The sequence below is a fragment of the Aphis gossypii genome, chromosome 3 (assembly GCF_020184175.1).
Source record: "Aphis gossypii isolate Hap1 chromosome 3, ASM2018417v2, whole genome shotgun sequence".
NCBI classification, from domain to species: domain Eukaryota; kingdom Metazoa; phylum Arthropoda; class Insecta; order Hemiptera; family Aphididae; genus Aphis; species Aphis gossypii.
This window is the reverse complement of record NC_065532.1, coordinates 45,144,764-45,170,379: the sequence shown is the minus strand read 5'-3', so window position 1 is coordinate 45,170,379 and position 25,616 is coordinate 45,144,764. Positions and strand designations below refer to the sequence as shown.

The window sequence follows — 25,616 nt, the reverse complement described above, 5'->3', positions numbered from 1 at the left end:
CGGGATATTGGCAGTGTCAACTTAAGAAGGAAAGTCGGGCCATAACAGCTTTTTTGCATAGGGGACGAAATTACCAATTTAAAGTACTTCCATTTGGACTAGTAAATTCCGTGGCAGAATTCCAAAAGATCTTGGATCAGGTCTTAGGACCAGAAATTTTGGAGTTCACGGCAACATATGTGGATGATATACATATTACTTCTACAACCTTTGAAGAACATATGCACCATTTGAGGACTATATTTAACCAATTCAAAAAACACAATGTAACGGTAAATATACACAAATCCCAGTTTTTACAAAAAAAAATTATTTTCCTTGGACACGTCATATCAGAGGAAGGCATCAGTATGGATCCTGAAAAAATAAAAACAATACAAGAATTTCCGGCACCAAGAAACCAGAAGCAAGTACGCGCCTTTTTGGGTTTTATTAACTTCTATCGGAAGTATATTCGTGACCTATCGTCATATACTGAAAAACTTAGCCAACTGACCAAGAAGAATCAGGTCTGGACGTGGAGTCAGGAACATCAGGTTGTATTTGACAAAATTAAGCAATGCTTCTTAGAGGATATCATCATTAAATATCCAAATTTTACTGAACCATTTTATATGGCTACCGATGCGTCTAGTACGCACATAGGAGCTGAGCTATACCAAATAGATAAAGATGGACAACACAGGACTATAGGATTCACCAGTAGAACTCTACAAGAGGTAGAGCGGAGATACTACACAACGGAAAGGGAACTTTTAGCCATAGTATTCGGATGTAAGAAATATAGAAATTACATATTAGGACATACCACGTACTTATTAACTGACCATCAAGCCTTAACATTCCTTAATACATGCCGATTGTTGAATACTCGACTCATGAGATGGGCGATACAAATACAAGAATTCAACCTCAATATACAATTTGTAGCAGGAAAAAATAATGTCGGGGCTGACACATTAACAAGATATGTGCAAGCAGTAGAAAATAAAGTACCGACTCACCAGCAAATATTTATCAACCAATTAATAGTGGACCAGTACAGCAAAGAGTTTATTCAGAAGCTGCAACAATTACCGAAATTACAACAAGAAGACAAGAAGATACAGCGCATCATATATCGTCTACACGAAAACCCACAAATACCGTATACCATACACCAACAATTACTATTCTACATCGATAAGCAAGGGAAAAGTCGATTGATGATACCAGACCAACTCGCAGTAGCGCTGATCAAGGAAACACATGAACGATATGGGCATAGCGGTGCAACCAAAATATATCAAATACTTAAATCGGATTGTCAACTCAGCCATATGTACAAGACAATTAAACGAATAACGCAATCATGCGACATATGCCAGAAAAGCAAAATATTCAATCAATTGGCTAGGGGACCAATGAAAACAAATATTCCCACAGAACCACGAGAAATGGTATCACTTGACCTAATTGGGCCGTTACCCACAGGACAGTTGGGAGCAAAATACATATTGGTTATGATGGATGTATTTTCGAAATATATTCAGGTATACCCACTGAGAAAGGCGAAGGCAGAGACTATACTAAATAAGATTGAGAAGCAATACATACCTCAATGTGGAATATTTCAAAAAATTCTGACCGATAATGGAACACAGTTCCATAGCCGGGCATGGGCAAAAGGTATGGCCAAACTTGGAGTCAAAATCATTAGAACCACGACCTACAACCCCGAAGGTAACCCGGTAGAGAGGGCCAATAGGGAGATCGGGAGAATATTGAGAACGTACTGCCACAAAAAACACACCAACTGGGTGAACTACTTGAAGAAAATTGAATTCTGGATCAATAACACTACGCACACTACCACCGGATACACACCTAGAGAACTGATGGGCATGCCTAAACAAACACTAACACTGGGGGCACTAATAAATTTTCCCACGAATATTCCGGAGGTCGAAACGAAGATCATGATAAAAACAGCCAGGGCTCGGATGAAGAAAGTGTCACAACAAAGAAACCAGAACATGGATCAAGGGAAAAAATTCATAAAATATCAAGTGAACCAACAGGTGCTGGTACGTGAACACAGACTATCTTCAGCTGAGGATAAAGAAATTAGGAAACTATTCCTATTATATCGAGGACCATACTATATCAAGGAGGTGAGAGAGAATAACACCATAGTGGTTCAGGAAGGACAGAACATGGTGACATACAACGTCAGAAATGTCCGGCCATACAAGCAATAATTAAAGTTGTCATTATTTAAAAAAAAAAAAAAAAAAAAAAAAAAAAAAAAAAAAAAAAATTTTTTATGTGTTAAATGTTGTGATTGTACATGTTTGGTGATGGAGACCATTATAAAAGTATATAGATATAAATAATAAATGTTTATAGTTAGGATAACGCTAAAATGACCGAATATCGGCGAATCATCTCCGATCTGTTTGGGGAAGATGGTTTTAGTGAAGATGAACAGACCATCAGGGAACAACAAGCGCTGAAGAAGAGATTGAAAGACGCATTTGGGAGTGACAGTGAGTCCGAAGAGAGGACAGAGCAATGGGACGACACCAGTGTAAGTGGGAACGAAGACAACCACGAAACTGATGCCCTTGAACTGGCACACAGCGACATCGACGATGAACCGGTTCAATTACAAGTTGGAAAGATCGAACCAATCTCGCAGGATGACCGAAGACTCGCAAAAGAATTTGCGCAATTTCAACGGCAAATGGCTGCCCGCATCAACAAGCAACGATATAATGGGGAAGTTAACCAATATGGATTGGAGGTGTTTCAGCAAGCCGAAGAGATGTTGCGAAAAAGAAACCTTATCGAAGCTACAATTGCCTCAATACGAGTGGAACCGACGGCGACCAGTAACCCATCAGCAATGACCAAGGACAATGATCAGGCAGAAATCATCCCAAAACCGACCCGGGCGGAACGACGAGCCGCAGCCAAACGCGCCTGGTATAAACGAAAGAGATAGTCTTTTATAAGTTAATAGTTGTATCATAGAGATAATAGTTTGTAAGTCAATAGTTGTAATAGCTGTACCATGTATATAATGTAAATAGTTTTTTTTTTTCTTTTCTTTTCTCTCTTCAAGAGAAAAAAAATACATAAAAAAAAAAAAGGGGACAATGTAACGAATACGACATACTAATACTGACGACGCGCCGCCCAACAACAAATAATAAAACCAAAAGGCCCCAGAACTAGTATCCGCCGCCGATAGAGCGCGGTAATACACCTTCCATGTTTGCGGCCCAATACCGAACGCATTGCCCAGCTAATAAAATAACCTTTCCGCGACACACGAACACGGAGGACAGAGACTATATAAGGGACCTCCGCAATCACCACAATCGAACAGTGCGCTTTGGCCACCTGGTCAGATTAGTGACTGGCTAGTGTGAAAGTGTTTCTCGGCCACCTTCGGGAAGGCTAGAATCACGGACGCACTCGGCCTACGCTAGTCGGACCATTTCCCATACAACCACCGCCGTCGATAGGACCGTCGCCGTTTTCGGCTACCCATACCGTTGGGAAGGCTAAAACGTGCCAGTTACCGTCATCCGTAGGACCGTCGCCGTTCTCGGCTACCCGTACCGTCGGGAAGGCTAGAACGTGCCCACACGCTGACGTTACCACCGCCGTCAATAGGACCGCCGCCGTTCTTGGCTACCCGTACCGTCGGGAAGGCTAGAACGTGCCTAACCCTACAATTAAAATAAAATCGCCACCAATCTTGGCTAGTTGTACACGCGAATATTAAACGGGCAGAGCGTATGAAATAAACATCGCCGCCGTTATACATATCGTACACTATCATACACGCCGCCGTAATAGTCACCGTACACTATCATACACGCCGCCGTAATAGTCACCGTACACTATCATACACGCCGCCGTCACCGTACACTATCATACACGCCGCCGTAATAGTCACCGTACACTATCATACACGCCGCCGTAATCTGCGAGACAAATATAATATAACATTGCCGTCGCCGATAACGTAATTGCCACCACCCGTATTATTACGGAATCCCAGTCTCGATTTTAATTACGGTGCAATATTATTTTGCCGCGGTAAGCCAATAGGGAAACACACACGCGTTAGTCATTTAACAAATAAAACTGTAAGTATTTCAAACGTTATAATTGTGAATGGGAAAATCGCGAAGTCATATTATATTCAACAACGTATAATTACCGTATGATTATACGCAAAATCTATGTGTTATGTATGTTATATATGTAATTTGTAAATATTCAAAGGAAATACTGTTAAATAAAGAAATTCTCATCATAAACTATTAATAATATCATTTATATTTGTACGGGAAAAAGATATCAAAATATCGACCGTTACACGTCGTTAAATGAATAACAATAAAAATGATTATTAGACAATAACATATGGGCATGGCATTATGTGCCTATGATGTGGGTCTTCGCATCATACAGCCAATCAGCGTGCTGAAGACTTACAATACTACTTTTCTATTGGTTATTATTATTATTGGATTCTTTTTAATCTATCTTAACTACTCGAGTCTCAGAATAAGTTCGTCAGTCGTAGTTCGAACGCAGTAATCTATACTTAAAACCTCGCATGACCGTTCAAATCACCTAGCCGGTGTCACATCTCATAGACGTCTACAAAAACAATTGATTCATCGTCGATTCTATCTACATATTCTGAGGTTGATCGTGGGCAATTACTTAACTATAGGTACACTTTAAACAATTATTTTTATATATTATAATTTATAATACATATATGTCGTCGAAATTCAAAGTTTACTAGAGAGACATAACACATGTGTAATCTATTATGTTCTCTTATCGAAATAAATGAAATGAAGATACATATTATACTGTAATAATTATAGGAACACGTAGACATGTTTCGTTTTCACACCAAATGGTGTATTTATGTGTTTTGCTTCTAAAGTATAGTTATTCAAAAAGTTTTAGTTGTAGATACTTAAAAGTTTCTCCCATTTATTTAGATTGGTATTTTCTTTACTCGATTTAATTTTCAAAATATTTCGTTTATTTTAAGGCTATTCCTAGGCATTTGAAATATTAGTTTTTTTTTATTAATATCGATAAACTTTTTTCGGCCTAGTAAAAATACTTGAAAAATTTATTACAAAGTTCCTCTTAAGTTATTCTTATTGTGATTCAAAAATTATAAAAATACATACGCACAATTTTTAATATTAGCTTTTGAAGTTGTATTGACAACAATTTGTCAAAATCATGAATATTTGCAAATTATTTTGTATCTAAAATCTATAGAACATTTTGTATAAGTAGCTAAGAGTTGAAATTGTAATACAAGATTTTCCATAAGTTTGGCTTACAATTATTATAAAAGGATTTTGGGGTATTCCGGTCTTAAAACATAAACTACCTTTTTTACCACCCACTGAAAAATATTTCCTAAGCTGACAAAATATCATCTCCGTTCAGAACCTTTTTTTTTGTATACAATGATACCTGTCATTGTATTCAAAATTAACACATCCATTATAGTGAACTACTATAGAACAGAGCGTTACTCACTTGACCGCTTTTTTTTTTTTACTATTATCTCTGTTTTGTAATAGGTACGTATTTTTAAAGCGCAAATCATATGTTACTAAATATTTAAATATCATTATCTAAATATTCATTTAAGTTTGATCATCAAAGAGTAATTGGTGCAAAATTCAATACCATATTTAATGTGTAATTAGGTTTATAATTTAAATTTATTATTTTAAAATGAAATTAATATGTTGTTATATTTTATTAATAGGCAATATAATATGTAGAATTTAAGACATAGCGATTAGTTAGAATGATAAAAAAATCATTAATATAAGAAATAATTGTTCATTTGATCAATTATCAATTGAAAATGTAAGTCATTAAAATAATTTCTTGATTATATAATATAATATTAAGTATTAAAATTACTTTTTTCTTCAATAATATTATTATTACGATGTTAATTTTTCAGTTATTATACATACTTAAATAATATTATTTAAATTATGTTCTTGAATTAGTATTATTCATTTACTCGATGCGATTTTACCATAAATCCAATAAAAAGTACTGATTCAAACATGAGCATTTTAAACTCTTTTTTCATTATTTAATACATTTAGAAATATTTTAGCATAGAAACTTTCTGTGGTAATTTTATTATAAAATGTAAATTACATGTTCAAAACTTTCATTACTGTACAATGATTAATTAAGTTAGATACATTATTTAAACCAATTAATAATTAGGTATTAGTGATTTAAGCTAAACTAATTATACATATTAATACTGATATCTCCTAAGCAATAAGAAAAATATATGTTGTTAAATTATGTATATATATATATATTTTTAATAATATATGAAATACATTTTTTTTAATAATATATAAAATACATTTTTTATCTAAATAAAAAAAATGTATTTATATCTGAGCTCTATAGTGTACTGAAGTTAGTATATAAGTTATGACCCACAACCATATTTTAATTTTTCGCAACTATAATGACTTTGCGTGTAGATATCAATTGATACAATGATTTCTTTTTTTACAGATCACCATCGACTTGGACATTGAATACTCGACGAATGACAGTCGGAACCGGACGTCGTCGTTGTTCAGCTCACGTCCAGAGTCACCGACAGAGTCGACAGACGAGCGGCAAATGCTATTGGACGTTGAACAAAATATCGCCAATCTGGAAAAGACGTTCACCGATAGCCGTCGGTTGGACGAACGGCAGCAGGACAACGAAAACAACGGCGAAAAGGAAGTTGTCGGCAGCGGTGGTGGCGGAAGTAGAACGCACAAGAAAGGGCTGTTCCGGTACAGTTCGTTTACTTCGGACAAAGATGCCGGTAGCGGAAATGATCGGAAAAGGTGAGACTCTTCCTTTTCTACTATTATATTAGTCTATCAGTGCGAGGCACAGTCGTTTATGATATTATGGTCAGAATATTACGTTTCCAGATAGCATAATAAATTAGATTATGATCTATCACGGTTTTCGTTTCCACTCCTGGAGAAAATAACAATAATATTATTTCTCCACCGTTTTAACTTGAGGGCAGACGTATGCGCTCCGGCTATAAGACTTAGTCTAGCATTATTGCGTCCGTCTTTTACAAGATTTTTATTCGGTTTGAAATACAAAAAAAGCCATTAAAAAAAAAAAAAATCCACGCCCTATAAATGTTCATATTATTATAATACATAATACAATAGTTTTTTATTGTATTACTCTGGTATATTTTCTACAACTTGAGCATACTTTGTGTATTTTAAACTGTTAAATTATATTATTTTTCGGTTTTATGTAAAAATTATACACACGATATAGTCGAGTAAATGTAGAACGTTATTATAGGAATGTATACCATTTGGAACATATTGTATAATTGTTTCAAATAATTAAGGTTTTTGCTGCGATTAGACCTAAATATAAATACAATTAAATTTTTTTTTTTAAGATTAGGAATTTACAAATTGTATATCGGTGTTAGGTTTTATTTTACAGATCTTTAGTATGATATTAATCATTTTTCAGAATTGATTCTTAATAAGTGGTAACAATAATACTATATATTCAGCCATTCAGTGTCGCGTTATTAAAGGACACAGCTTGCGAGCGAATAACTAACATTAAAAGTTATAGTATGTTTTGTTCTTTTTTAACTTTTTAATTGTATCAAGTAGGAACTTTGTAATGATATCAAATTACTAAAAAAAAACCTTTTTGAAATTAAGTGAACCATTTAGGTGGGGATATATATAGCTTCAAATTTAAATACGATGGCGTAACAGTAAACGTGTCTGATAATAATTTATTCATTATGTTTTACATTTAATCTATTTCGTACGATTTTCATTAAATAATAAAAACGTTTTCATCTAAACAAATTTAAAGCACAGCCTACATCCCAATCACTGATTATGCCACATAACGGAACGTAGGAATTTAACCATATAATATATCACAAAAATATCGTAGAACTTACAAACCCAATGAAATAATTTATCAACATGAATAAATTGATTTGTAGGATAATACATTTAACTGATTATCTTATCATATTATTACTATTTTTTAATATATTTAAAAAATAAGTAGAATGATGTATAAAATAAATCTGATGTACCTACATTAACTAATTTTGGTGGCAGTTAATTTACGATACCTGGTTGAATGAAAGCTGATATGCATTGGTCAGAAGATCCAATCAACACGTTAATTAGGATTGCAGCTAGTCCCCAGGCTAGGATCATTGTTACCATCCGTTAGGATTTTATTGGGATAATGTGCAATTAATGAAGTTTAATTAATGAATGTTAGTGATTTTATACTCTTACAGTGAGATATGATAATGAGAATAGCCGTAATAGGATCCATAAATTATGAGTTTGCAGGTGGTTGATTAGATAAGAGGGCAAAGCCGGTTGAGCCTGGAATTGGCTGATTTTTGCTTAGGTTTAAGATAAAGAGCCCTGCTCAAGCGCTTGTCAAAAGTTAAGCCTTGGTATTTTACTCGTAATCCGTAAAAAATTGTGTTATATTTCAGTTTGACTATGGTTAACATAAAAAGCGTAAACATATTTTTTGGCGTAAATGGAAGGTAATATAATATCAAGACTTAAAGCTATATATTTTAACTTTTAACATGAGCTGATATAAAGGTGTCTATGAATAAATGTAAAAACAATAATTGAGTCTTTTTCAGAAGCCATTTAGCTGTTATTTTTGTATCATCATCGTATGTACCAATGGATATAATGTTATGTAATGCGATAATGGTATCGTATAAAAATGTAATAAAAAAAAGGGGAAACTAATGTCGGTATCTTGAATAATTATTAAAACCAGAATCATTACTAATGCCAATATATTTGTTTCTCGATTTGAAATTTAAAAATGTATAATATAGAGTAGATTTTTTTTTTCGTTTACTTTATACCAACACTAGTTTTTTCAGCAAATTGAATTTACTATAGGTACTCGTATTTACATGATAATATTTATATTATACTTTTTGTGCAAAATAAATACTTATTTTAAATATTTGATCTCAAAATTTATAACAAAATTTTCAGACTTTTGATACGAGTGAGATACCATTTTTGCAAGTCACACATATAATATATTTTTGAATTGTCAATGTTAAGATATTTTCAGGTTCTTTTTTTTTTAAAAAAAAAAAAGAAACAAATTTTTCAACTATTCTATAAATGTTCACTACCCAATTATAAAAAAATAAATTGAAATATGCAGGTACAGTCATTTTATAATATTTAATAATATTTTTTGCATTTAAAAAAAAAAAAAAAATTAAGCCTACTATAGTTTTATAATCAACTTATTATTTTTACTGTTAAGCTTTAATATTTTATAAATAACACATTAATAATAATCATATACATCGTGATAAAGTTGAACTATGTAAAAAGTTTTTGCGAAAACTTGAATAAAGATACTATTCAGTCTTCATATATTTTCCCATGTTGAAAGTATATTAAAACCTTACATTAATACTAATGGTGGATTCGTATATATATATATAAAATAATCGTGTATTATACATTTAGCAATACTATTTTAAGACAAATAGTAAATGGGTATCTAAGTATAACTAAAGAAGATTAATTAGTTAAAATTTCACTAATATATTATTCGTTTTATTTTATTAGTTTATTTTCTTTTATAAACGCTTATATAAATAATAAAATATTACGTATTAGTATTATGTGTAAATATGAACAATTTCATTTTAATAATTTCTATAATTATTTTCAGTAATTTTGTTTGAACGAGTAATAAACAATGCAAAAGTTGATTGACTACTGTTTACTAACTTTCTAAATTTAATTGAAAAATAACTATAATTTTTGTTAAATAAATATATTAATATATTCATGTATTTTATAGTGATAGTAAAACCTAATGAACAAAACTCGAACCAAAATATTATTTATTTATTACTTTATTTAAAAATCACAAAATTATAACCTATATTGCTTAAGTCTTGATTTCTATTTTGTATTCTATTTTGAGTAATTTTCAGGAAACCTAAGATAATATAAATGATATTTAACCATTTTATTTTATCCATCATTCTCGTTTTAAAACAATTCAATATTTTTATGTATAAACTGCTTATAAAAAAAAAAAACCTACGTTTCTAATTATTTTATACACTTTGTAATGCTCTCGTTACTAAATGTACTGCAACGTGATTTTCTCTCATTAGCTTTGATCTCTCGATTCAGTGGTTTGTCGGGTTTTGATGACGCTTAGTGTGTATTTCGTTACCCCGTTATAATATGTACAGATGAGTTTACCAGTGACATAATGAAATTTCCTTTTATCGTTTTTTTTTACTTTTTATTTTCATTCCGATCATTCGAAAGAAGTAACGAAACAAGTTTGATGATTAGAATAAAATTAGGATGCAATACGATTGGGGACCGATAATGTTGGATGAGTATAGGAAAACGAATTGTGGTATTATTGTAGAACGTGTCCGTATTATATTATAATAAGCGTATTCTCGTTTACTATATATATCGGTGATTGTTGATCTCGGGAGAATAAGACATTTTTATTTATGGAATATTGCATTTTTTTTGCATGGTGTTCAATCCGTAGAAGATCGATGGCTGGTTTTTTATATGGTTGACTGGTAATGCAACTGGGGAAGGCAATGCAATTTGATAGTTGCCATCTTCTTCTGAGCTGAGACTAGTTTCATAATGGTTATGCTGGGATTTACCGTTACTATATTTTCAAAATTATATTCATATACAAGTACCTGTCAAAGTATTATTTATAAGTGTTTTACTAATATCGCAGTCTATCGAATAAAATGTATTTTAATATATTTGTATACCTATAATATTATGCATAATGCATATTCTGATATAAATTAAACTATTTACAATATGATAATAATATATGACATATATTTTTTGCTTTATTATAATTTTACAGTCGTGGTACAATTTTTAAGAAAGGCGTAAAAAGCTTAATGAGAATGGGTAAACAGAGAGTTTCACAAGATAAAGAAGCATTGGTGGACAGCGACGATAGTAATAATCAAATGGCTGCAATTTCTCATCAACGGGGTCACGTAACGGAGACGAGTGACCTATCTTCGGACAACGAGTCGGTTAATTCTTTTAATGCTGAATACTCGCCCAAGCCGAAAAAGTAAATTGCCATATGAAAAACATATGGTTTTCGAAATAAAAGCTCAATGATGTTTTTAAATATATTTATTAATTTTTTTCAGACCACTCAAACATAAAGATCAACTGAATGCAACCCAAAATGCGCTTAAATCTCAAGACTTTCAAGTATGTGTAACCATCATCGAAGCTAGGCAGCTAGCCGGTCTGAATATGGACCCCGTCGTTTGCGTACAAGTCGGTGAAGTAAAGAAATATACGAGCGTAAAGGAAAGCACCAACTGTCCTTACTATAATGAAGTAAGTAACCATTAATGTTCCATTACTGTGTTTTTAACATACAATAGTACATATACTATAATTGTACAACATGGCCAATAAACTTTCTGAACATTCGGTACATATTAGTTTAGTATAATTTAATGTTTAGACAATAAAATTAATGCTATAGGTTTAATGTATATAACAACATTGGTTGTTTGAAAATATTCGTAAGTAGATTTATTTTATAATATATTATATAATAATACAGGAAAACTTCGTTTTAGGATGAAGAAAATTGTATGTATTTAATGTATATATATATACAAATTATTAATCGCTACTGGTATTATTTGTATAACGGTAATATTAGACGATATCTAAAAAAAAGTTATATTTACATACTAATATAGGTATTTTTATAAACTTGTCTTTCAAAATACATTAATAAAAACAACGCTAAAATATTTTTATAAAAATTTTTCAAGATTTTTGATAGTTCCCCATCGGTGCGTTTTATTTAAATAAATGATTATTTGTTGGGTTTTAGGTTTATAAATTGTCATAATTTCGTTTGTTTTTCCGATTAACACTTAATAATTAGTCCGTTCGAATTTTTTCCTAGCAAACAAATTTTAAATTTGTATTTTATAGTGTAACTTTGTTAAATTTTTTTGAATCCATTTAGCCACTTTACCATTAGGCTGTTTAAATGTAACTTTTACGTTTTTCAAAAAAATCAGCACTTCGATAGTATTAAACATACCAGTATTTTAAGTTTTAATAAGATGAGATAAATAATTTTCCTACCTGTTATGTAATTTATCATTTTGAACGTAATAAAAACGTTTTTTCATTACAGTGATATTCACCTATTAAATTAGGTTGTAGCATGTACGCACTTTTTCACAGATTTTGAGACAGGCATAAGCCAAGGAAGTTAAATATAAGCTTTTCTGATAAAACTACAAATTACCTTCTTTGTCATTATAATACATAGAACCATCAGTCAAAATTTAAAACTTAAAATAATAATATTACTAAATGTTTTATTTGGTCACAATTAATAGATTTGTTCTTAAAATCTCTACATGATAGTACCTACCTATTGTGATTTATCTTATCTGTATAAACTGTTTAATACGATATACATCACGAGACATTTTGTTAGTATTATATACCAATATGTTGATTTGGTGGTTTCACCGATTATAATATTATAATATAACGTAAAGATTTGACTCAGAAACACGATTTTTTTTCCAAAACCTGTTCTTAAAATAACATACTAAACAAAATTAAGATAAAGAATATTAGCTCGAAATATTTATCCCTTAGATCATATGATCTAAGATTTATCCTGACTAAAACGTATAGAAACTTAGATTAGAATTATAAAAAATAATTACGAATCAAAAGCATTTTAATGAATACATTTTTGTATATTTTTATCATTTACAGTTTTTGCCAACGCGTTTTATACTTATCTCTTTTATAATATTGCTGTACTTGGTATTTTTCATGCCTCTATCGCTACTTTTAGGTAACACGTATGTTGTAAAATATAAAATTGATCGATCGATTGAAAATAGATTAAAATACAGTTTTTCCAAACCGTAACGCAGTAACGTCTTTTCTTTTCAACTTTAACCTTTCAAATTTTCAAATTATTTATATATCGAAATAACAGAAAATAATATTCGTCAAAATAAATAACGTTACGGTAATTGAACGACATTTAAAACTGACACGTGACATACAATATACCCGTGACCTGTCATTAACACATTGTGCTTGTAGGAACATTTCTAAAATTAGAACTATATTATTATAAATGTTATAATATATTATTACTTTATTATTAAAAGAAATTTCTTTAATAAATTATAATAATGCAAACACGCATAAATCCGATAACTGGTCATTAATTACAAGTTTTTGCAAACATAAAACCGAAAACGCGTCTTAATCTGTTTTGGTTGTATCGATAATTTATAAATCATAAACAAGTACCAACAACTTATTAAAATAAAATTATAATAAAATTAGAGATTGAACTCGTAATTTTAAAAAATCTTATCAGTTATAATGTGTATAATGTGTCTAAATGATATTATATTATTGATGCGATTAATACTTATTTTTTTAATGAAGACTAATTAGTCCAATTAATAATTGCAAAAAATATTAAATCATATTTCTATTGCCTTATAAATATTAATTCATTTTGTTTGTTTATGTCTTATATACTCATAACTCACGGCCCACGCAATATTTTCGTAAAGCGCACCTTTTTTGTTGATTTATTTAGTTGTAAGGTAGAAATACCTTTAGAAGTATTTAACCAATGCTATTTATATATTAAAATGTAAACTTAATTAATGGTTAATGGTTATTTTAATAACTAAATTATATAATTGGGTATTTTAATTTTTTTAAATAGTTATAATACTTTTATACGGACATATATTTAAAGTCAAGTCAGTATATAACAAATGTTTTGGTAATTATTTATTATTACACCCAATAACCACTGCAGGATTATGGCTAAAAAAACATTTAATCTATTTTCGGTCTCCAACACAGTTAAAACTAATATCATGATATTCTTCTTAAGAAAATCCGAAGTTTATAATTCAATTTAAGTATTGGACTTTTAATAAAATACATAATAGCTTAATATATCTATTATCTATAGTATACCTCTATATTATTTAACATAACTCTCAACACCATAATACTCAAAAATATGCAAATCAAAAACTTAATTATTTTGAACTATGTATCCATTTTATAAATTTAAAACCATTCTACCATAAACCATATAGAAACTAATAACTTTTTTAGTTGATGTTTTTCTAAGTTCAATAAAAAAATAAATAAATAAACATTTGTAAATATTATATACATTATATTATTATTCTTCAATTTCTTGACTCAAAAGGATTCCACAATATATAGAGATTCAATAGTTCCTAGACGCTTGTGTAGATATGATTTTATACCATTTTAAAGAACACAAAACGTACTAAAAATAATATGTAACTATAAATAGCTTAGTTGTAGGTGAATTGATGTATTGATAGGAGCTACGACAAGTTGAATAATTCAACATAATATTTAACTTTAAAAATAATTTATTTCGACTGTATGTTTTTATTTATACATCACATTATATAATATAATTAATTGTAGAATTATATATTATATAATATTGTATTGTATTACTACAGATAAATTAACAAATATTTTAAAAATCTTAAGTACTCATAAATTTGATTTGAGACCAAATTTAAACCCATAATCTTATAAGACAAATGTGGACAATGTGTGCAATATCCATTATATTATATTAGTTATGTACATCAAACTATAAGCATTACGTTCAACTTAAAACATATAAATGAATCATAACTATTTTAACTGTTATAACTTAACTTATAAACTCATTTCTCATATTTAATAAACCACTTAAAACACAAACTATTTAAATTTGTAGTTATACTAAATGTAACCTTATAAAATATGTCAAATACGCATGTTCCCAATATATAATGGTTAATAGGGTTTTAACTTAATGTTCAAAAGCAATGAATCTTTTTTATTTGCCCATTCATTTTCACTTCAAGATTACTTAGACAACGCTTAAGCTATAAAACATAAACATTAAAAATAAAATGAATTCTATTTCACAAACTATTATCTTGTTGGCAAACTTTATCGATTCGTTTTAATTAAGAAAATTTATTGCAGGACAGACTTTTACATTCACTATTTTAACCAATCAATCGTTATTAAATTGACATTTAAGTTGGTTAGTAAAAAATAAGGAACTATCGATATCTCTCAGGTGTTCCCCAAAGAGTTATATATTACATATATTAGGTACCTTTACTGTTTAGTGTTTACTTCTGAGTACTTTCATTCATTGACTTTAGTTTCCATTATCACGTATTCACGTACAATCAATAAGCTATAAGACGTATAAGACACTAGAGTTTGTAAAACGAATATCATACAATTATTAAGCTTATTTTACGCTGAAGGTTCTCTATCGTCTTTTCGTTCGACCATTGCTCGAGTATGACTCAGTCTTATGGAATCCCTACACGGCTTTTGATAATTTACTTACCCATTACTAGGGCCTGGATTTTAAAATATATACTTATTTTTTGTGTATGAGATCGAGATCGAATTTTTATACATAAATTAGTTTCACGTCATTTTGATTTCAAATAAACCAATTTTTTTTTTTTTTTACTTTTTTATATTATTCCAGCTGTGGATTTTTCATATGATTATTATGCTATTTTAATAAAAAATAAATGAATCAATAAGAAATTTAAAAACCCGGAATGCGGATTAAATGGCTGTATTGGATTATTATTGTTTTGGGCTTGTTTGGTACAAAAAAAAAAATAGATATATAATATTTTTCTAATAATATATTATAATATGTTATATTATGAATTCAGTATTTATTATATTATATTTTATTATAATGATAATATATGTTTATACTACACACATAGATTAATAAATAGTATATAACAATAATAAGAATAAGCTTATATTCAGATATATAATGTATTCTGTATTCATATCCAAATGTTTAACAGTAATTTAATAGTTTTTGACAGTAATGAATACATTCTAACAACAATTTTGACTTTACAATTTTTTGTTCATCGTATTATATTACAACAATTATAACATTATAATTGATAATAATTCCTTTAGAATTTATATTATAAGATTGCAATTTTTTAGGAAAAGATATTTAAAAATACTGGTTTATAAAATAAATATTTTTACAACATAGTAACAACTTTAGTTTGATAGTTTTCAAATAATATCTTTTTTTTATAAGTTAATTAAAAAACTATTGTAAAATTAAATTTTCATAAATATTAATTCCATGTGATTTTTTCCATTTTTTTTCCAGCATTGAAACGTATGTTTATCCCGTATCTCATGAGATTACCTGCCTAATATTATGTAGTCATTTTTGAAATAATATCGATCACACGGCACTATGTATAGGCAAAATAGGTACACTATTGTCGTGGTTTCATTTTCCTGGGCTTTTAAATATTATTAAGACTAAACATTTCAATACATCAAATAAAATTTATTTATTTATTTATTTTTAAGGATTTAAGACCGTTTAAGGTAGATTATAAAATTAAAATTAAATAGTTTTATATGTATGATATATATATATATATATATATATATATAGTATTTCAAAAATCAACTCAAATAGCAAGCTATAACAAATGTAATTACTAACTAAGTAACAACTTTTGTTCTTATTAATATTAATACTTTCTTTAATGTATATTTCACAATAATCATAATAATAAAGTACATCTTATAAAAAAAAATGTTTAAACAATACAAAGATGGTTAATTGTACATTATGTTGGCTATATATGTTCCACCTTATGGTTTAATGCATTTTTAGATAATTACTTAAAATTAATTTCATAAATTAAACTTTTTTATAATGTTTTTAAAATGTATTATTTAATATAAAAACCTATTACCTAATTTTAAACATATTTTAACCATGGTTCCTATAGATTCGGCACCAATTACATGACCGTGATTACCACACTTTCGGTTTTAGTACTTCTTTATAATGGTTAATCGGCAAGAATAATTACCGACTGAACATTGTATAATATAGTTTTAACCACTAAATCAGCCACTTACATTTAATTTAACTGTTGTACAGACCATTCTAGATATAAATAATGGATTTGCGGTGATAATAGGATATATTAATTCTCAACTAATAGATTTAACATTGTCAAGAAAAACCTATGTCTGGTGGTAACAAACTGATATTATGCGATTATAATAAAGCATAACATTTACATAAGTCGATTAGTTTGAATATAATATAATAAAATATGTTGAGATTTGTAACGTGCTTGAAATAAGTTTATAACTGTGTTTATGTATCTTGTATTATATCTACATAATATGTATAATATCCTAACTTTTTAATTTATTTTCTCAATTGTTTTTTTTTCAGTATTTTGTATTCGATTTTCATATGCCAACTGTAATGTTATTCGATAAAATCATAACTCTATCGGTAAGTAACTCATGCAATATATCAAAGTATTTAAATCTTATTTGTGTATACAGGATGGGTCGAAGTGTTTTCCCAAATAGCTAATAGATACCTACTGTTAACAAATTTAAGATGGTGATGGGTAATTATACTACGAAACTAACCTGTATGCAAGTATATATTATATAATGGAAACGTTTTTGTTTCGCAAAACCGTAATTTAAATACCGTACTAAATGTATTCCGCCAAAGGAAGTCTTAAAATTTTAATTAAACAATAATTATTATCATTAGACAGTAATGAATAAATTATCTTTAAACACATCACTTAAAACATAATAAAATTTAGCTTTTAGCACTTAACATTAAACTAGTTTACAACAATAATTAATTCATTTAATAATACTGTGGCTAGACATATATGTATATCTACTTCAAAAATTGAGTATGACAAATTGATAATTTAAAAATAAAAACTGCATATAATACATATATAGTAGATATAATATAATTTTTTTAATATCAAACGATAAAAATATGTGATACAATAATAATATTATGGTCTAAACACATTATTGAAGTGTTTTATTTATATCCCTATAAAATCGTAGGTGATGTTTTATAACAATACATACTTCAAAATTAAGCATAAAATAAAAAAAAATGTATAAAAATATTTAAATAAAATAAAGTATATACTTAATATTTATAAGACTTCGTATTCTCAAATAATATTATCATGAATATAATGAATAATTGTATATAATAAAATGCAATATAAAACATCAACTAACAAAATTTTTTTCGTATAAAATATTCAAGTTGTTGAGAAAATATTCTTATTTCAAATGTTTTAAAATAATATTCTTAATTATACCTTAATTATTATTTATTATACTTTAATAACCAACTGTTGTATAACTCTTTACAATTTTAACAAACAAAATAGTTATTTTACAATAATAATATTATATTGTTATGGTTATTACATTTTTTTGGAATTTATTATGGTCTTTATTCTTAACAAAACCCTTATTTACATAATATTTTATTTATTTAGCTTTGGGCTATACAAACATTAAATAATAATAGATACTTAATACATAATACAATATTATATTCATTATATTATGAGTATTTTTTTGAAAGTAAAACAGACCATATTAATATTTTTTTAAAAACTATTCACAGTTTTACACTAAATCCACAGTATTTTAATCATTTAATTTATTAAAGTTGTAGAATATTTAGATTAAAAAAAAGTAATATTGAAGTTTTAATTTTAATTTTTGATTTTAAAAAGTCATTTTCCAAATATTTAACTGATATTATTTTAAAAAAAAAATTTTATGAATAAGTATTTTAAGAACGAAATATTATTCCGTTACCTATTAAAAGATATACGAATTAAAATTATTAGGATTCCACTAAGCAAAGTTTTTCATCTTTACAGTAGTTATTTTATTAAATGATAGTTACTTTTTGTATATATTATTATGTATGCCACATAATATAATACTTCACACTTTTGATCACATATAAAAATTTATTTTTCAAGCATACTAATATGATAACGTTATTTATTTGTCTAATCGTGTAATATTTATAATACATAACAACTATTAATAGAAAAACTAAAAAAAATTTGCATTTATTAAAATGCATAGCTGCAACCTGTAGAGGTCAATATGGGTTGCTGTGCTCTTTCATTAAAATAATTTCTTTATGAAAAATCTTCAGGTTTTGCATTCTAAAAAAATCCTAAGGTCAGGCACGGTGGTTGGATCATTCAAGATCGACTTACACACCGTCTATGACACACCCGGTATATTGCATTTTCCTTTTTCTTAATTTGTTTATTATTATATTATTATTTTTATTTTTGTTTTGTTTATCCTTTGTACACTTTCGTACTATATATATCTACCAAACATGTTTAATGCAACGTATACTCACTTTGTTTAACAGATAAACACACGCACACACAAACACAAACACACACACAAACATACAACAGACGCACACATTATCACCTATTATACACGAATTAATTTATTCACGTAATTTTGCTTGTTTACCATGTTTTGTCTTATTGTAATTTATTCAACAATACATCCCATATACTATATTATTATGTTGTCTGCAATACTTATACAATAGACCGCATAGTCCGTTCAAAATGTTTCTACATGGTCATTGGTGTTTTGTATACCAGGAATTCGGTTGCATTGGTATTGCAATATAATTTCACGTATAAAATAATGATTTTTGTGATTTTATCGGGTTCGATAATATATATATATACGTGTGTTTTCTCAGATATCGTAATCCGAAAGGTATATTACATTATTTTTTCTGCCGTTGGAATTTCCGAATAATCATTAACATTTTCGATTGATTCAACAACTTTATTTTGTACAGCAATACCAATGTAAGTAATTAAGTTACACCGAATCCCTGGTAGTTCGTATAATGCACCTTTAGAAAAATTTTTAGACTATAATATTATGTTTAAACGGTCTATGTTATTATATTTATCAAGTATTTTCTGATTTTTCGGAATGCTTTATTAAACCTATGATATAATATTTTTGGCTTTATATTTTAATTTTAAAAATTACTCTTGTCTTGGCGACTTTTATTTAGTCAACGAATTATAATATGAATAGTGATTTACAAAATAATACAATGCTGTTAGTAAGACAAAATAAAATATTTGTAATTAATCATCTCTATGATTTTGAATATCTGTTAAAACTCCATATTGTATAATAATATCCATGATATTATATTACTATAATAAGTTTATAATAATAAAAATAAAACTAAGTGTATAGCTATTAATTGAAAAATGTTTAATAATTATTTAATTAAACAGTAACTATTATCAAAATAGCTTTTAAATGATTTTCGCTGCTAAATTCAAAAAGTATGAAATCTAAACAAGACATATACAGTAAATTATCTACTAAATTATAACTTCATTTTTAAAAATGTTCTAATCTTTGTTATGTTTTTTGCTGAGTAATATTTAACCTATCATGCACTACATATAATAATTATATACTAAAGCAGTTAAATAATGGAATAACAAAATTCTAGTTTTTACTTCAGGGATTCATTTAATAATTTAATAATAAGAAATAGAAATAAAACCAATGCTCCTACTATTTTATAAATATTTGATCGTATTTATTCACAAAACTAAAAAAAATTATTTGAAACAATCCCTCATAAATGATTTGTTGATAAAAACTGCATTTTGTGTAGCTTAATCAAATTAAAATAATTAAATGAACGTTGTAATTTCTAATTGAAATTCAATTTAAATTAGAACACTTTACGATTTTTTTTATTTATTTAATTTAGGTATTATGTGTATTAAAAAATGTCTTGAATAGTTTTAAATAATTTAATTAAATGACAGATGTACAAGAACACGTATTACGTACACATTTTTTTACAAATTAAAATGCCCTAAAATGATAATACGCATACATTTAATACAAAGTAAGAATTATATAAACTATAATGTGTATTCAATGATACAGGTAAAAATATCACATGTTAAATCTTAACTCTGAAACAAAAATTAGTTTAATAATGTATACTTTTCTAATTTATACTTAACATACCTAATTAATACAATGTGTTATTAATGCGAATGGTGCCGTATAATCCATTAACGGATTAACTAATAACAGTATCATGACAATAATAATAATACGTTTGAAAAATAAATAAAATATTATGATACTCTCTTAACTATTATTTACATTAAACCTTAACGTTGAATTTATATAAGATATAACACTATTTCGGTGAAATACAATTTACGCTCAAAATTTTTATTGAGACATACGTATATTATGTCCACGCCAGTTAAACTGTATTTAACACGACACGTGTTGAGTTCACATTATTTGATTTTACACTGACACATATTTGTATTTGTTGTACACGAATTGCTGGACTTGTATTTTGTTTTTGTTCTCTGTCTGTCCAAACGCTCAAAAAGGTCTTACAATCCAGACACATATTAAAAGCGTCAAAACTGTGGGGCAGCTTTAAATTAGACGTTGGCACCGTCTGGTACCAGCCAGGTACATTATGGAGTTAACACTAAACATTGTATAGAAAAAAAAAAAATTAATAATTGTTAATCATGTACAATAATGTAGATAAACCAATAGTATAATGAGTGTACAGAAATCTATATATATATAGGAATGTTTTAGTATTATTTTTTGTTGTTTACAACAATATATCCTCCTATTCGACATTAACATAATATCTATACATTGATAATCATTTAATATATTATATTATCCCATATAATAGACATCATTGTATTTTGCCACGTAACATGTCATATTTAGTTCATTTTTCCTCTCGCATATTATAATAATTTATAATAAAACCGTCTCATTCATTTTATTTCACCGCATGACGTATTTCCTCTTCTCATATAATATAATACTCACATATAATACTATTTGCCTCCAGTTACTTTATTTTTGTCGAATTTTTTTCCCCTATAAGCATGCTTTATTCTCTCACTTTATTTTATTAAAATTTTAAAATATTATCTAGAACTCAAAAATATACCTTTGAAAAAAAGAATGCACTTTGGTACTTTTATATTATACCCATAGAACTTAGCTGTCGATGACAATAGGCTGAATTCCCTTTTGCTTTTACTATTGACTTTTGATGTGCATGATTTTCTACGAGCTGCCGTTTTCGATTTAATCAAAACCTCGATAAGGCTAATTGCAACGATTTTTTTTTTTTTATCTACCTAACCAATTTGAGTTGCCATCGGTATACTAATGGTAGTCGTTTTAAAATTAATTAAATAAAATTGTAGTTTTAACGTCAGAACATAATAATGCATACAATATTCCAATATTATCGTAAATATGAGTCCTCGTTGATAAATAAGTGTATAAAATAAAATAGATTAATATTATATTCATCGCGTTATAATTAAATTAAATTCATAATCAAAAGTTATAATTTTATTGTTTATTAATATTTTTAATATTTTTAATTTTTTGTTCGATAATATGACATTTTAAAATATTTAGAAGCATTGAACTTAACTTATTAGATTCACACCATTTCATTAAATTATTTAAATCATTTTGGAGGATAAAAAAAATCGTTATGCAAGAGATTATGTAATAGAATTTAAAGTTATCAGCAAAAAGTTGAAATTTGCATCATTTTATACAGGAACCAATATCCATTAGAAATACCAAAAACAATCAAAGATATAAGTGTCCACCATATGGGACTCCAGATGGTATCGGTAACTTAGAAGATAAATTTATATTAACTATAACTTAACAAAACATACTCCGCCAAATAGAATTTAAACCAATTAAAAATATTTCCAAAGATACCAATTTTCTAATTTAACTATAAGAATTTTAATATTTAATGAATCAAATGCCTTGTGCTTTACGATGAGATAACAAATTATAATAAGCTTTACAAAATAATCTTAAATTAGGTCTCTCTAATTTTTAAGTACAGACTTATGAACCTATCTACTTCACTATAATTATCAAAGGATTCTTAAATTTATGTTTTCGATATAATTAGACAGTAGACAATAGGCGGTCAAAAAACAATACTGATTTTGTAGTACGATAACTTAAAATTAATTTAAAAAAAAAACTTGTCTTCTTTTTATTGTCATATTTCACTGACCTGATGTCTAAATCGTTAATAATATTCGTTAAAATTTTGAAATTTACAATCTTCAACAATTTTAAATATTAAATTAAAAAAAATATTTAGTAGATGATGAAATCAGACTCGATAATATATAATAGTTACTAACATAATTATTATATCTATGTTGAAAGTGCTTAAATTTATATCATCACTGCAAGGCAAAATTGTTAGAATTCCTAAAATTAGTCTTACGATGTTTAATAACACTCTAACAAAAGATAAAACAAATTAAATTTGTGCTAAATTATTAACATTTTAATATTATTAACATTATTTTTGAACACATAAATGCAATAATTGATTTATTTTATTTTATATATTTATAAATTATACTCACAATAGTACTATTAATTATTCACATTATGTTATTCATTCAAGTACAACAATTCTACGAAATTAAATCGGAAATCGGTACATGGTATTTGAAAATATTAATACATTTTTAAACAGTTTTCTTGCATAACGTAGTCATTATAAATTATTAAGAATGTGAATAAAGTTTGCTAAGATCTTATAGTTTATAGGTACCTATATACTTATACATTTTTAATCGTTTATTTATATTTCGTTTGATACGTATTGTCTTTGTCGACATCGAAATAATATAATTATAATATTAAATCGAGTAAAAAATAAACTATATTGAAAATTATTTATTAATATTTTATATGATTATAATAATAGTTAACGTTAAAATAATAATAAAATAAGCACAGCAATAAGTATTATTCTTTCCATTTGTCATGCAATTTTCTTTTATTTTATACCAGTGATTTTTTACAGTAGCTAAAGTAATTGTAAACAAAATAACTGAAACAGTTGTGCGTAAATAAATCTCAAATAGCAATTAAAAATATTTGTGTATTAAAAGAAACCCGAGTAGGTACTCTAAACTTTTAAGAAACAACAATAAGGTTCTGAGATCGAAAACGGTTTCGTTCGTTATTTTTTTTTATCATGTTCTTTTTTTTCAATTATTTATTTTTTAGATTTATTTTTAGTGAGTAAAAAAAAAAAAAAAAAGAGCTAAACGAATCTTTTATCTTATTTATTATTATTTTTTTGTATAACTTCGGTATAAAAATGTACTATAACGTTGATGTGCCGTGACATTTCAGAGCATCAATTTTATCACAAATGGGCTCTTCTCACCGACCCCGACGACATAGCCGGTGGACCCAAGGGATATCTAAAATGCGACATCAGCGTAATCGGAAAAGGCGACACTATTAAAATACCACCAAAGACGGAAAAAGACGAAGACGACATCGAGGCGTAAGTCGTGCATAATATTATGTTAATGTTCTATGGTTAGGTTTGTTGTTAGTAAGTTATCGGGTAAAGCTAAAATCTATGCTTTTCGCAGGATGTTGTGTGATAATATATTATATACGTTAACGGTAAAGCTTAAAAATGAAAGGGCTCAATAACCTACGGCGATAGGACCACATGACACAATAAGCGAGTTATTTAAGTATAATATATTGTGTTATTTATACATACATATATGATATAAATTATACTATTCGTATTTTTCACAATGCGTATCGACATTACCATTTGCAATGTTTCGATGGCGATAGGGAGTAATAATCTTACAATATTTTATAAATTCCACTCTACACGCATACTCATAGTCGGAGTACTTTAAATTTTAAGCATTCGCACAATTACACCATCTCACCCTTCGCCGAATCTGTTCGTGATATGGGTTCTACTCTAACTCCCACATTTTCCACCAAACTACACGTTACAATGGAGGATTGCTGCGGGGCACTTAAAATACTTGGTTTTCAATAAACGAATTGCGCGTGACTTCAAGTTGTCTTTTCTTAAAGGCCTCATATATAACACACTTGTTGTATACGACCAATTTTATTATTATCGAATATATAGTTCTATTATATGCGATTTCATTATACCGCCTTTCACTCTATTCAAATCGAAAGTGCTTAATTTATTAAAAACAAATATCCCGTTTACTCGCTTATACTACAACATTTCGACTTAAATTCTTCGGTCGATTGCTAGCATATTGCGTTTATAAATTTCATAAATAAATTTCTGGACAATAAAACAGACTCGTCAACTATTTTTAACAAGTTCTATCCAAAGTCATAACTCGTCCTACACGAAATTCTGTTATATTCAAACATATTTTATCTGCTTTACTCTTACTGTGAAAATAATGAATCGCTTTGCCATATTTCGTTAGTTAATTTATAACTTTTTTTCTCTTTTTTCTTTAAATTTATCATTTTTTTATACGAAATTCTCGTTATTAGTTTATATTTTACTAT

The 25,616-nt window shown here is 27.8% G+C and overlaps 1 protein-coding gene across 3 annotated transcripts in view; it reads left to right on the top strand.

The window, feature by feature from the left end:
- The window catches only part of LOC114124536 (otoferlin-like), a 143,120-nt gene that overhangs the window by 98,625 nt on the left and 18,879 nt on the right, over positions 1-25,616 (top strand). For 2 of the 3 annotated variants that reach the window (XM_050202433.1, XM_050202431.1), the window contains exons 4-9: positions 6,601-6,926; positions 11,029-11,247; positions 11,330-11,525; positions 17,530-17,592; positions 21,590-21,674; positions 24,435-24,591. In XM_050202433.1, the coding sequence (XP_050058390.1) occupies positions 6,601-6,926; positions 11,029-11,247; positions 11,330-11,525; positions 17,530-17,592; positions 21,590-21,674; positions 24,435-24,591 (1,046 nt within the window). Of the gene's footprint in view, positions 1-6,600; positions 6,927-11,028; positions 11,248-11,329; positions 11,526-17,529; positions 17,593-19,311; positions 19,397-21,589; positions 21,675-24,434; positions 24,592-25,616 lie in introns of all 3 variants that reach the window. The other variant, XM_050202432.1, reaches the window with a different exon arrangement.